At 40.2% G+C, this 13,133-nt stretch overlaps 1 protein-coding gene across 1 annotated transcript; it reads left to right on the top strand.

The window, feature by feature from the left end:
- Positions 1-7,416: 7,416 nt before the first annotated feature.
- RIPPLY2 (ripply transcriptional repressor 2) lies at positions 7,417-12,071 on the top strand. Its single transcript, XM_047769146.1, has 3 exons — positions 7,417-7,860; positions 8,194-8,258; positions 11,924-12,071. Exons 1-3 carry the CDS (start codon positions 7,417-7,419, stop codon positions 12,069-12,071), a joined length of 657 nt encoding a protein of 218 aa, XP_047625102.1.
- Positions 12,072-13,133: the final 1,062 nt, after the last annotated feature.

Here is a 13,133-nt window from a genome sequence, read left to right as displayed (position 1 = left end):
CTGTTAAGTTTAGAACACATTCCCCATGCCTAACTTTCTTTCTTTCTTTTTTCTTTTTTGGCTGCATCCAAGGCATGCAGAAATTCCTGGGCCGGGGATTGAATCCGTGCCACAGCAGCGACACAAGCTGTTATAGTGACAATGCTGGATCTGTAAATTGCTGAGTCACAAGAGAACTTCTAACTTTTTAATAATGCAAAATTTAATCCCTAGTTACTTGACTACACTGGCTTGGTCTTTGGTTCAATCTCAAGTTCAAGTAATTCAAATGCTCTTTTACATTGGCTTCAGTGTGAAGTCCTGGGTTCTGGCAAATCAGCAGTAGCAGAGACTTTGCTGACAAAGGCCTGGCAGATGGTTTATCACTGCATTCAATGCGTTGGAAGTTGAAGTCTTTACTGCAGGTTCAATACAGCATTTTCTAAAGAACTTGCTCTGATCACTGTGGACCAGAACATTCACGTGGAGCCTCAGGGAGATAGCACTGCAGGAAAACTACCTAAAACTGTCCAGAGACCAGTGAATACAATGTCTGCTTTAAAAAAACTCTAAAGTTATCATAGACATTATAACCATCACCTTTTCTACCAAAGATCCATGTTTTGAAAAACCTGCAAATTGGAAACATTGAAAACAGGCTTGATTCTGGATATGGTATTTAGTTCTTCAAACCTAGACTGAGTCTGGTCAGGTATCCATCCTTCAAGGTCATATTTAAAGTTTTTTTTTTTTTTTTTTTTGTCTTTTGTTGTTGTTGTTATTGTTGTTGTTGTTGTTGTTGCTATTTCTTGGGCCGCTCCCGCGGCATATGGAGGTTCCCAGGCTAGGGGTTGAATCGGAGCTGTAGCCACCGGCCTACGCCAGAGCCACAGCAACGAGCGATCCGAGCCGCGTCTGCAACCTACACCACAGCTCACGGCAACGCCAGATCGTTAACCCACTGAGCAAGGGCAGGGACCGAACCCGCAACCTCATGGTTCCTAGTCGGATTCGTTAACCACTGCGCCACGACGGGAACTCCTAAAGTTTTTAAATTGAGCTATACTTCTTGTACACCGTAAAATTCTCCCACCATACATTTCTGCATACTTTAACTGTGCAGGTTAATGATATTTTGTAAATTACAGCATTGTACAACCATCACTACAATCCAGTTTTAGAACCTTAACATCTCTTCACAAGATCCCTCGTATGTATTATGCACCACCTTTAATTTTATTATGTGGTTTTTATTTTATTTTTATTATATTTATTATTATTATTATATTATTTTATTTTATTACGTGGTTTTATACCACCTTTTTCACAACTTTTCTGTGTGAAGACAGAAATATAATACCCATTGAAATATAATACCCAAAATGTTAATAAGTTTGATTCTGTTGGCTTTCTGACACCAATTTTCCAGAGAGGAGCACATTTTGTATGTACAACTTTTTGAAAAGGAGTCTAGCTAAGTAGGTAGAGATTACAGTTAAAAAAATAACATTTATGAAATCATGGATAAGAGGGGATATGTAGGAACTGAGACTGGCCTTGCTCTTGCATAAGCAAAATCAGCCTCATTCAGGAGCCACATGGTGGCAACCGCAGCTGTGAGTCACCATCTTCCCCTCATCCTTCACAGAGATGCTTCTCACTTCAGCCTCTAAGTGGAGAATAAGTCAGACCCAAAAAGAGCAGGCACACAGCAGGTGACATTCTGAATGGGAACCGAGTTCAAACTACAATTTTTCTTTTAATGGGTTATTATTTTCTGGAAGAGATAGAAGCCCTTTTACATTGTTTTTATGTGGTCTCAATTTTTTCTGGTCTTCCTCCTCAGGGACCCTCACTCCAGGACATGTTTCCTTTTTTTCGTCTTAATAGTCATTCAAAAATCCAAAGATTAAAGGAAAAAAGCATATTGGGTACACATGTCCCATGTTTAAGGTGAATTTAAAATACTTTATTTTAGTAAAATATAAAAGCAGGTGGCTTAGAAGAGAAAGACAAATACCATACAATATCACATATGTGGAATCTAATATATGGCACAAATGAACCTATTTAGAGAAAAGAAACACTCAAGGACATGAAGAACAGACTTGTGGTTGCCAAAGGGGAGGAGGAGGGAGTGGGATGGACTGGGAGTTTGGGGTTAGTATGTGAAACTATCAAATTTGGAGTGGATAAGCAATGAGATCCTGCTGTATAGCACAAGGAACTATACCTAGCCACTCATGATGAAACACAATGGAGGATGATGTGAGAAAAAGAATATATATATATTCTTTTATATATATATGAAAAAGAATATATATTCTTTTGTATATACATATACGTGTATATATATATATAGTTGGATCAGAATGTATATACATATATGTATGTATGTGTATGTGTGTGTATGTATGTGTATATATATATATATAGAATAGGGTCAGAAAAAATTGACAGAACATTGAAAATCAACTATAATAAAAAATTTAAAAAAATAAAGTAAAAAGTGATACTTAAAAAAAAAAGCTGGTGGTTTAGATGTCTGTTAGAAAGTAAGCTCCATGAAGGTAGGGAGTTTTGTCTGTTTTGTTCACTGACATGTCCCAAGCTCCTAGAACAGTGCCTGGTACACGGCAAGTGTTCAATAAATACTCATTGAAGAAACTAAGGTTTTTATACTTTTAATCCTAATACTAATCCTCCCTGATGTGTTATGGAAAGCATTATTGATATGTTATATAAAGCACATATTTTAGGAATGGATAATTTCCTAGAAACATACAACCTACCAAGAGTGAATCATTAAGAAATAGAAAATCCGAGTAGATGAACTGCTAGTAAAGAGGATGAATCAGTAATTCAGAAAAAAAAAAAAACCTTCAAATAGGAGTTCCCACCATGGTGCAGTGGATTAAGAAGCCCAGCCTGGGAGTTCCCACTGTGGTGTCGTGGTTAATGAATCCGACTAGGAACCATGAGGTTGTGGAGTCGATCCCTGGTCTTGCTCAGTGGGTTAAGGACCCGGCGTTGACGTGAGCTGTGGTGTAGGTTGCAGACGTGGCTCAGATCCTGCGTTGCTGTGGCTCTGGTGTAGGCCAGTGGCTACGGCTCGGCTCCGATTAGACCCCTAGACTGGAAACCTCCATATACCGCAGGAGCGGCCTTAGAAAAGGCAAAAAGACAAAAAAAAAAAGAAGAAGCCCAGCCTGGTGCAGTGGGTTAAAGGATCTGGCATTGCTGAAGCAGCTGTGGCTTAGGTCACAGCTGTGGCCTGGATTTAACTCCTGGCACAGAAACTTCCATATACTGTGGGTACAGCCATAAAAAGAAAAAAAAAAAAAAACCCTCCCAATGAACAGCCATAAAAATGAAGGAAATCCTGCCATTTGCAACAACACAAATTGATCTTGAGGGCATTATGCTAAGTGAAATAAATTAGAGACAGAAAGACAAGTACTGTATAATCTCATATGTGGTATCTGGAAGAAACCCCAAAGACAAAAACAAAAAACACCAAACTGATAGATACAGAGAACAGATTGGTGGTTGCCAGAGGTGGGGGTGGGGAGGTGGGATGAAACGGGTAAAGGTGGTTAAAAGGCTTCTAGCTATAAAATAAATAAGTCCTGGGAATATAACGTATAGCCGGTTAATAATACTGTATTATATATTCGAAAGTTGCAAAGAGAATAAATCTTAAAGGTTCTCATCCCAAGAAAAAATGTGTAATTACATGTGGTGATGGACATTAACTAGATTTATTGTGATGATCATTTCACCAATATATACATATGTTCAATCATTATGTTGCACATCTGAAATTTATGTCAAATTATATTATAGTTATAAATTATACCTCAATTTTAAAAGCACATCATTTGAATGTTCCCACTGTAGCACAGTGGATTATGGATCGGTGTTGTCTCTGGCTGCATGGTTTTGATTCCTGGCCCGTGAAGTTGGTTAAGGATCCCGAATTGCTGTAGCTATGGCGTCGGTTGCAGCTGTGACTCTGATTCAATCCCTGGCCCAGGAACTTCCATATGCTGCAGGCATGGCAAAAAATAAAAAAAGTAAATAAATAAAAAGCACATAATTTAAATGTACCCATGATCTCATATGGACTTCTAAAATAAACTTAAATTGTAATAAGAGTATTGATTGGCCTTTGTCACACTGGAAATTGGCTTCAACATCTGCATAAATAGGCAGCATAATTGGAATAAACGTATAAATGGAGGATTTAGGATCTTCTAGCTCTAATAATCCACATTTCTCTTTCTCAGTTTACCTAAATTTGATCAAATATATATCTTGCCCTATTTTTAGTAACTGATTCTCCCTTTTTTTTTTTCTTCTGGGAATACATTCTTTTTTTTTTTCTTTCACAATTTTGAGACAACTGATATTCTCTTGGATTTATGTCTTATCATCACAATACACCCATCTTCTCCACACCAGGTTAGTCTTCTTGATTAAACTTATTTGTCGAGTGATGCCGGACCTGGATTACTGTCACTGCTGAGGCACACTCTCCAGTCACATGAGAAAGAGTCCTCCCCAGATCTATTCATCTCATTGCTTCCTTCCCACCCCCTACAGGACCGTGAGCCATTGTCCAGTGACCTCTCTCTAGTGGCTTCTCCTCCTCTGCTTCCTCTCTTCCTTTTATAAACATTTTCCTATTTCTTACACACTAAAACCAAACCCCTCTACCGACCCAGCATTTTCCTTCTCTTTTTTTCCTGTAAAATGGCAGCATCATACCACTGTTTTTATTTCTTCACCTCGTAAAGCTCGACTTGATTGGAAGTCCTATATACATACACTTAAAATGTTGTTTCAAAGTCACTTATAACCCCTTAATTGCCAATTTCAATTAACATGTATCCTTATCTTGTTTGACCCCTTGGTAGCACTTAATATCTTGGACCTTTCCTTCCTTGTTGAAATTCTGTCATGCCACATTTTCACCACCCCTGTGCTACAAATGCACCTTCTACCACCTTCACCAGTCTTTTACAGTGAGGGTTTTTTTTGTTTGTTTGTTTTGCTTTTGTTTTATTTTATTTATTGCTTTCCCTCTCATTTTACAATCAAATGCTGCTTTTCAGAGCTCTGTCCTTGGTCCTGTTCTCAAGCTTACAAAATTTCCATGGGAAAACCTTTCAATTCCTATTGTTTTAATTTCTACCTCTTGTGTGTATGTGTGTGTTTCCCACATTTAAATATTTAGTCCTAAACTCTCTACTAAACTTAAGATCTCATATTTCTTGTTGTCCTCTGGATATTTTCTCAATGTATATATTCCTAAGCCTTCTGAAAAATCTATCAATTTTATTTCCTTCTCTAGGTTATGACAACTGGCAATGTTCCAGAGGAAAGAGGCTCCATAACTGGGACATATGGAGGCTCTCGGGCCAGGGATTGAATCTGAGCTATAGCTGTGACCTATGCCACAGCCACTGCAATGTGGATTTTTAATTCACTGTGCCACAGCAGGAACTCCCATAACATGTTATCCTTAAGTGAGCATGATGTAAGAAGGTCTTCCACCAAACAAATGAATACATGACTTGAATGATAAATAAATCTCTATTGTTTTAAGCCTGTGGAAAGTTTGGAGTTATTTGATACTGCTGTCTAGCCCAGCCCAACCTGACTGATTCAAGATCCAAAACCCAATTTATTGTCTTTTTTCTTAAGCCCTATTAACATATTGAAAGAACATAAAAGCATCTCACCTATCCTTCCTCCTATATTCCATTTTCTTTGTCTTTGTTTGAGCCATCAACATCTACTCACTAAAGCAGGCTAGACACACCTAGAAGCATATCTAGACATCACTTTCACGTCTACCCACAGTTTCCGATTCAGGTAGTTCTGTAGATTCTAAGTATTCCTCAAATATATTCTTCCATATTCATCCTTAATATACATCTTCTTCTTATCTCTTGCCTGAACTATTGCAGTGAGTTTGTAAATTTCCTTGTCTTCAGTATCAGGCTTCCCTAAAACCACCTGCCATATGGCTGCCAGAGATTTTTATTTTTATTTTATCTATTATTTTCTTTTTGGCTACCCTCCTGGCATGTGGAAGTCCAGGATCAGGAATCAAACCCACCAGGGCCACAGCTGTAACCAGAGCCAAAATGGTGACAATGCTGGATCCTTAACATACTGCACCATCAGGGAATTCTCAGATGATTTTTATAAAACAAAAAGTTGGATTATTCCACTCTCGGGCTTAAAATCTCTCACCAGTGCTTACAAAATAAAGCTGAAATGCTTTATCATGGTATGTTAGATGCTTAAAGCCTTTTCTCTCTCCTCAGCCACATCTCTGCTCCAACAAAACCTAACCTCTAGAAGCATTGTTCTGTTTCCCACTCCTGTACCACGCACACACAGACTACACTGTCTCTCGACTGATCCTTCTATTTAGGTTTCCTCCAATTTAGGTTTCTTTTACTTTAAGAAGGCTTTCCTGGTTGTGACAAACAGACATCGATTCTCTCTCATATCACCTCTTTGCTTAAAATGGGCTTTTGTTTTTGAAATGGCAAATTTTAAAAACCTTTGCTTATATGGCCACTGTGATGGCCAACCATGGCAATGACTGTAAGCCTCTTGAGAAGTTTAATGGACCTCTGGGTAAGTAAGGGGTAAAATAAATAAGAGAAACCAAGAAAGGCTGACAACGTGTCTCACATTGTAACTTTAAAAGATTTCATTATTATTCTACATACATCCAACAACCACAAAAGAACTTTCTAATGATCACTGAGTGTCAAAATGCCAAGAGTGACAGTATTGTGTAGATGAAATTCAAGACATCTTCGGAGAGCACGGATAAAATGTTAGGGGACATCTCATAGACATGAGAAGACAAGGTAGAGCTCTATGACAAATCTTAGGACTCCAGTCTCTGGCCCTTGAGGCTGGAATATTCAGTCTCTCACAATTTAACTCCTGTAAATCTTTTATCTTCGAATAATAGCAGGCAGATGAAGGAACCTAGACTATCAATACATTAAGAAACAAACAACCAAAACCCCAATATTCCTTTCTTAAGGAGTCCAGGACCAGTTGCATTTGCCCACTGGCCTTTAATAGGACCAGTCAAGTAATGACCTGCCACTTGGCCCTTTTTGCAGGAATACACAAAACGTGTAGAATCGCTTAAGTTTAAGCCCTCTTAGCCTCCTCACTTCAAAATTGGCTGCTCAGCGCAAAAGTTGCCCCCACCCCCGACTCCTGCAGCCTTGTGTCAAAGAGCGTTTAACACTAGCTTGACAAAACCTCTCCCCGGGCCATTTGGGCGTTGCACGCGTTTCGCCCCCGGGGTTTGGGCGGCTGCGCCTTCACGCGCAGCCGTTTTGTTTATGCGGCCGGCAGGGGAGAAAAGGGCGGAGAGGGATTGAGTGTGTAAAGATGTGGCGGGCCGCTGGGGTATATAAGACTCCTCGGGCTCCGGTTTGCTGGGTCCCCGGGCCCAGCCTGCGGATGGAGACCGCCGAGCGCACAGAGAGCCCCGCAGTCCAGTACGTTCGCGGCCGTAGCCGCCTGCTGCCCACCTCTCCCGAAGGCCGGATGCTGAGCAGGAGAGCGGACTCCGGGTACCGCACCTCGGCCCCGCCCTGCGCCTCCCCCGCTCCATCCCTACCGCTCGCGCCTCCCCAGCTCCTCCTCCCGGCACTCCGCTCCCGACATCCTCCTAGCCCCAGCTCAGCTGCTGTCTGTTCTAAGGGTTCTGCTTTCACGTCTCCTCTGCGCACCTTGTGCTCCCCACCTCGCAGATCCGCAGGCTTCTGGAGACCATGGGTTGAAGACCAAGGCGAAAAGGAGGAGGAGGCGCCGCACCGCACCACGGAGGCGGTGAGTGAATAGCGCGTGTCGGGCCGCGCCTCCCAAGGCGTGGTTGATCGACCAGGACGGGGACGCCGGCCCCTGGGAGACAGTGCCTGGCCTGCCCCTCGCTTAAGATCGCGTCTGCCGGTGGCCATACCCCGGGCCCTGTCGGTGCTCATGCGGCGGGGGCGTCCTCCAGAACTAGTGGGACGCAGGGAGAGGGCCCGGAGCAAAGCTACTCTTACTGAGAGCTCCCGGGTCACATTTACTGCAGATGCGAGGAACGCTTGGTCGCCCGGGGTTGGCAGTTTTTTCGAAGAAGCTTAGTGATAACTGAGATTCGTTTTCTTACACCCCCAGATGCCCGATGGCCCCGGAATAAGGGACGCCTCAGGAAAGCTTTCCAGGTACAGACACCCAGTCAGGTAAGTGACTGGCCTCACGGAAAGTCTCTGCTCCCACAGCCCCAGGGAAGAATGGGGGCCTCCTACAGCCCTCCCCAGCAGCTGGTCCTGAGGTTTTTCTCTCTTGGAAAATCTGTCTTAAGGTTTCTTTATCTTCCTAGTCCCAGAGGTCCTTTATTCATAGAACTGAAAAATGTAGACGCTCATGCTCCCACCTAAGAGAACTGTTTAATCAGTGAACACTCAGCAAACGCTTATAGAATATATTATGAAGAGGGAAAGTGGATAGTGTTAATAAAAGTAGAACGGTGACACCTGGTGCCTGCAAAACAATTTCCTTTTAAGCCAAAGGGTTTGAGTGAAATCGACTTCACGCCAGGTTGAATGCAAATATTCTTATTCTCTTGCAAATCAGAAGGAAGAATGATGTTCACAGTCGCAGTTTACAGGAAATCAAACAAATCGAGCTTGACCTGTAAGAGAACATGGAAATATGATGAAAATCCTAAAGACACTAATGGTCATACAGGGGATCAAAAGTTATTTGACTTAACAGTGAGGAGTAGTTTACTGTTCCTAGCCACAGGAAGTCAACCTTTCTGCAAGATTCTTTGTAGCTTTTCACCAAGTAAAAGTTAATTCTGCAGTTTCCCTGCTTCAGGGAGCTGTTAGGTGAAGAACTATATAATGTTTGTATAATGTGTATGTGATTATAATAGCACATACTAATCAATACATCTTGATTACTTTCCTCCCCTTTGCTAGCACAAGCGAAGGACACAGAAAAAAATAATTACAGCCTCTAGGAAGTGTTGTAATAGTTTAGCTTGGTCAGTTTTACAAGTATGCACAGGGCATGAAGTGCTTAACTCTGCGGGAGGGAGTGGGGAAGGGTCAGGGAAGGGTCAGGGAATTGTGTAGCATAGGTGGGATCATCTGGCTGTCTTGAAGTTGGCCAGATGGGTGGTAGGTAGGGGAAACTGAGGCAGAAGATATAGCATAGATATAGCATAGAAACAGAAAACAGCACAGTGCCTTCTGGGATCATCAAGGAAGTGGAATTTGGATGTATGAACCTGTGGTCATTCTAGCATGGAAGGCAGAGGCCAGGTAATATACAAAGTTTTGTCCTGATCCTGTATGTGGCATTGGGAACTCAGGGACTTTATTCTGTAGGTGGTGGTGGGGTTTGCTCAAAGCACTTTAATCAGAAGAGTAGTGTGATCAGATTTATGTTTCAGAAGAATCACTAAGGAAATGGCATATAGGCTTGGTTAGAACACCAAAAGTGAAATTGAAAGTTATTGCAATTCGGGCAAGAAATGATAAAGAACATTCTAAGGCATTGGAAGTGGGGATGGGACTGGGTGAATTTTGGGGGATATTAGGTGACAAAGTAGATTCTGCTTCTAATGTATTGGATACGATATCTAAAGAAGAGGTAAAAAGGCAGAATGACTCCCAAGTTCCTGGCTGCATGCTATACTAACAGAATGGAAATTAGGGCTTAAAACAGATCTCAGGAATGAGATAATGAGTCAAATTTTCCACTTGTCATATTTTAATGTGCCTATAGAACCTCCAAATAGATATGTTCAGTAGAAAGCTACATCAACAGGTCAGAGGTCCAGAATCAAGTTCTTAAGTAGAAATACAAGCAGACTTCGAGGCTTTGAACAGTTGGGGAAATCATGGCAGTGGGTCAGGTCACCTGGGGGAGTGAGAGAGGGAAGATGATCACTCTTGATAAAACATAACCAGCGAAGGTCAGCATCCAACCTATATACAGAGGAAAAGAGGTCCACAAAGGTTACTGGGAAAAATCATTCAGAACAGGCAAGAATTGAAGAAAGTATGAAATCCATGGAAGAAAAATAGCCAGTGAGAGATTCTGGGGAGAGAGAGTGTGAGAACAATTAAACAACATTCTCTGGGTTTGGCAGTTTTAATTACACATTAGGAAATTAGTTGTTTCTTATATAAGGAATTTATTTCTTTTCTCTGAACTACTGTAGCAATATCTTTGTATTTCTCTTAAGTTTATTAAGTCCTACCTTGAGTAGCATTTTGTGTTGTTGATCTTTTTTTTTTTAATCTTTTGTCCTTTTGTTTAGGGCCACACCCGGAGCACATGGAGGTTCCCAGGCTAGGGGTCCAGTCGGAGCTGTATCTGCCGGCCTATGCCAGAGCAATGCCAGATCCGAGCTGTGTCTGCGAACTACACCACAGCTCACAGCAACCCTTGCCGGATCCCCAACCCACTGAGCGAGGCTAGGGATTGACTCCACAACCTCAGGGTTTCTAGTCGAATTTCTTTCCCCTGAGCTTCTTGACAGATCTCCTTGACAGGAATTCCTTGTGTTGTTGATTTTTCAATTGAGTAAAATTGTCTTTTTGAGGATAGGGTGCATGATCTATGCATCTTTGACTTATGAATTATGTTTGGCTTGAGAGATCACTAAAAAATTATTGAATGACTGGATTTATTTAGGCACCAAATTTATAAACTTAAAAAAAAATGTTTGGCTAGAAACATTTATAAGCTACATTGCCTACTTTTTGCCTTTTTAAATGGAGTATACTGATCATAATGTAACCTTCTCTGCATTAGAATTAATCTATTATATGAGAACATGGGGCTACTTACTGTACACTAAAATGTCTGTAGTATGGTTGGTGATTCAGCCTTATCCTTTTTTATTTTCCTTGGATGAAAAATAATAGAACACCAGATGGCAAGATGAATATTTGTCGGGAATTTGAAAATTTGAAGGAATCACGTTTACATGCAAATTATTTGTATAGGCTCATTCTCAGAATCAAAATATGGTGTTCCAAAATTTAGTTGGTTAGGGAAAGGGGTGAGAGATGGAATCAAGGTTGGGGTCAGAGATAACATTTTCAAAATGTTGCTTTTTGTACTTTTCTAAACTTGCATTGGCTATATCTAACTAAGAGCTAAGTCTGATTTTCAAGCAAGATACTAAGTAATTTCTGCCTTTGTGTAAGGTGCATAATATTTTATCTTTATAAATTTGGTTCACATCACAATTGTTTTTATTTTATTATTAATTTTTTTATTTTAAGGGCTGCAGGTGTGGCATATGGAAGTTCCCAGTCTAGGGGTCGAATGGGAGCTGCAGCTGCCAGCCTACGTACGCCACAGCCGAAGCCACACCAGATCCAAGCTGCATCTATGACCTGTGCCACAGCTTGCAGTGCCAGATCCTTAACCCACTGAGCCAGGCCATGGATCAAACCTGCATCCTCATGGATACTAGTTGGGTTTGTTTCTGCTCTGCCACAGTGGGAACTCCTCATCACAATTTTTAAGGTTGGCAGTAGGATTCATTTTTTTCCCCAAGGAATTTGGAAACTGTAAGACAAACCTTCTTCTGTATCTTGTAAGAATAAATATATCTATGATCCTGGAGTAAGCTAAATATTGATCTTATGCTCATGAAGGATTTAGTGTGAATTTGTCTGATCCAATTTACAGCTTGGATAAAGATTTAAAATAATTAACCAGTTACTGATACTTTGCCAACTAGACTCCAAAAAGCTGTGAGAGTAGCATTTTAAGTTCTCTATCTAAATGCATAACTCCATTGTTAATTATGTGGAGTTTTTGAAATTTGAACATTTCATGAGTATATAAAGCATATTATGTCATTTGCTTCTTTCAGACTATTTTGGCCAAAATCAAAGTGTTATGATTACTTGTATCAAGAAGCAGAAGCTCTTCTGAAAAATTTTCCAATTCAAGCCACAATTTCATTTTATGAAGATTCTGATAGTGAAGAAGAAATTGAGGAGCTGATCTGTGAAAATTAATCTGATTACTTTTGATGACATTCAGAGCTTAGAGGTACAAATTGAATTAGTGTACAAATGTATCATAATCCTTTTAAACTAATTTATTTGTATATAAATTATTAATAAACTGAAGTATGTAGTAATTACTGTGGTAGTTTGCCTTTTTTTATCCCTTCAGTATAATTCATTGTTGGAATTTAAAAGTAAGTTCTATTTACAAATGCGTTGATTGTATTATAAATATTCATGGCTTACAAAGACAATTTAGATCTCTTCATCAAATTACAAATTTACCTTTAGGTTTTTTTTCTTTTTTTTTTTAGGGCCACACCTGCAGCATATGGAAGTTCCCAGGCTAGGGGTCGAATCTGAGCTGCAGCTGCTGGTCTAAACCACAGCAACTCAGTGGGATCTGAGTTGCCTCTGTGACCTACACCACAGCTCACAGCAATGCCTGGATCCTTAACCCACTGAGCAATGCAAAGGATTGAACCCATATCTTCATGGATACTAGTCAGCTTCATAACCTTCTTAGCCAAAATAGGAACTCCTAGTTATAATTTTGAAAGTATTTATGTATAACTTTTCAAAAAGTGACAATAGTTAATTTTTAAGACTGAATCTTCTAACATCTAATATTTCCTACTGATCTCCATTGGATGTTGCAGTTACAGATGAAAATTATCTTATTACATAATAAGGAAAACCTAATGTTACCAATCACACATTATTATGTACTAGCAGATGGGGAAAAGTGTTGTAAATCACTGTCTGTAATTGATTGGGAATAAATATTGGGGCTATTAAATTTTAGGGATTTTAATGAGCAATGAATCAATTCTCAGTTTAATACACTTTTGCTGTCATTAAATCCAGTAGTAGAATGGCATGGGTGTGCAGTACTTATAGGTTTACATTGATGGATCCCCAGAATTAAAACAAAGTATTTAAGTAGGTATAACTTACATGGGGTCTAAAAAAGGGAGCCAAAAGTCCAGAATTGGATAGTATATTTCCATGAAAAGCTAAGAAATTTGACAGATAGGAAACATTCTCCATAGCATCACCTTCCATTTCTTG

The sequence above is a fragment of the Phacochoerus africanus genome, chromosome 2 (assembly GCF_016906955.1).
Source record: "Phacochoerus africanus isolate WHEZ1 chromosome 2, ROS_Pafr_v1, whole genome shotgun sequence".
NCBI lineage: Eukaryota > Metazoa > Chordata > Mammalia > Artiodactyla > Suidae > Phacochoerus > Phacochoerus africanus.
Note: the sequence above shows the minus strand (reverse complement) of the source record. Positions and strands in the feature narration are given on the sequence as shown.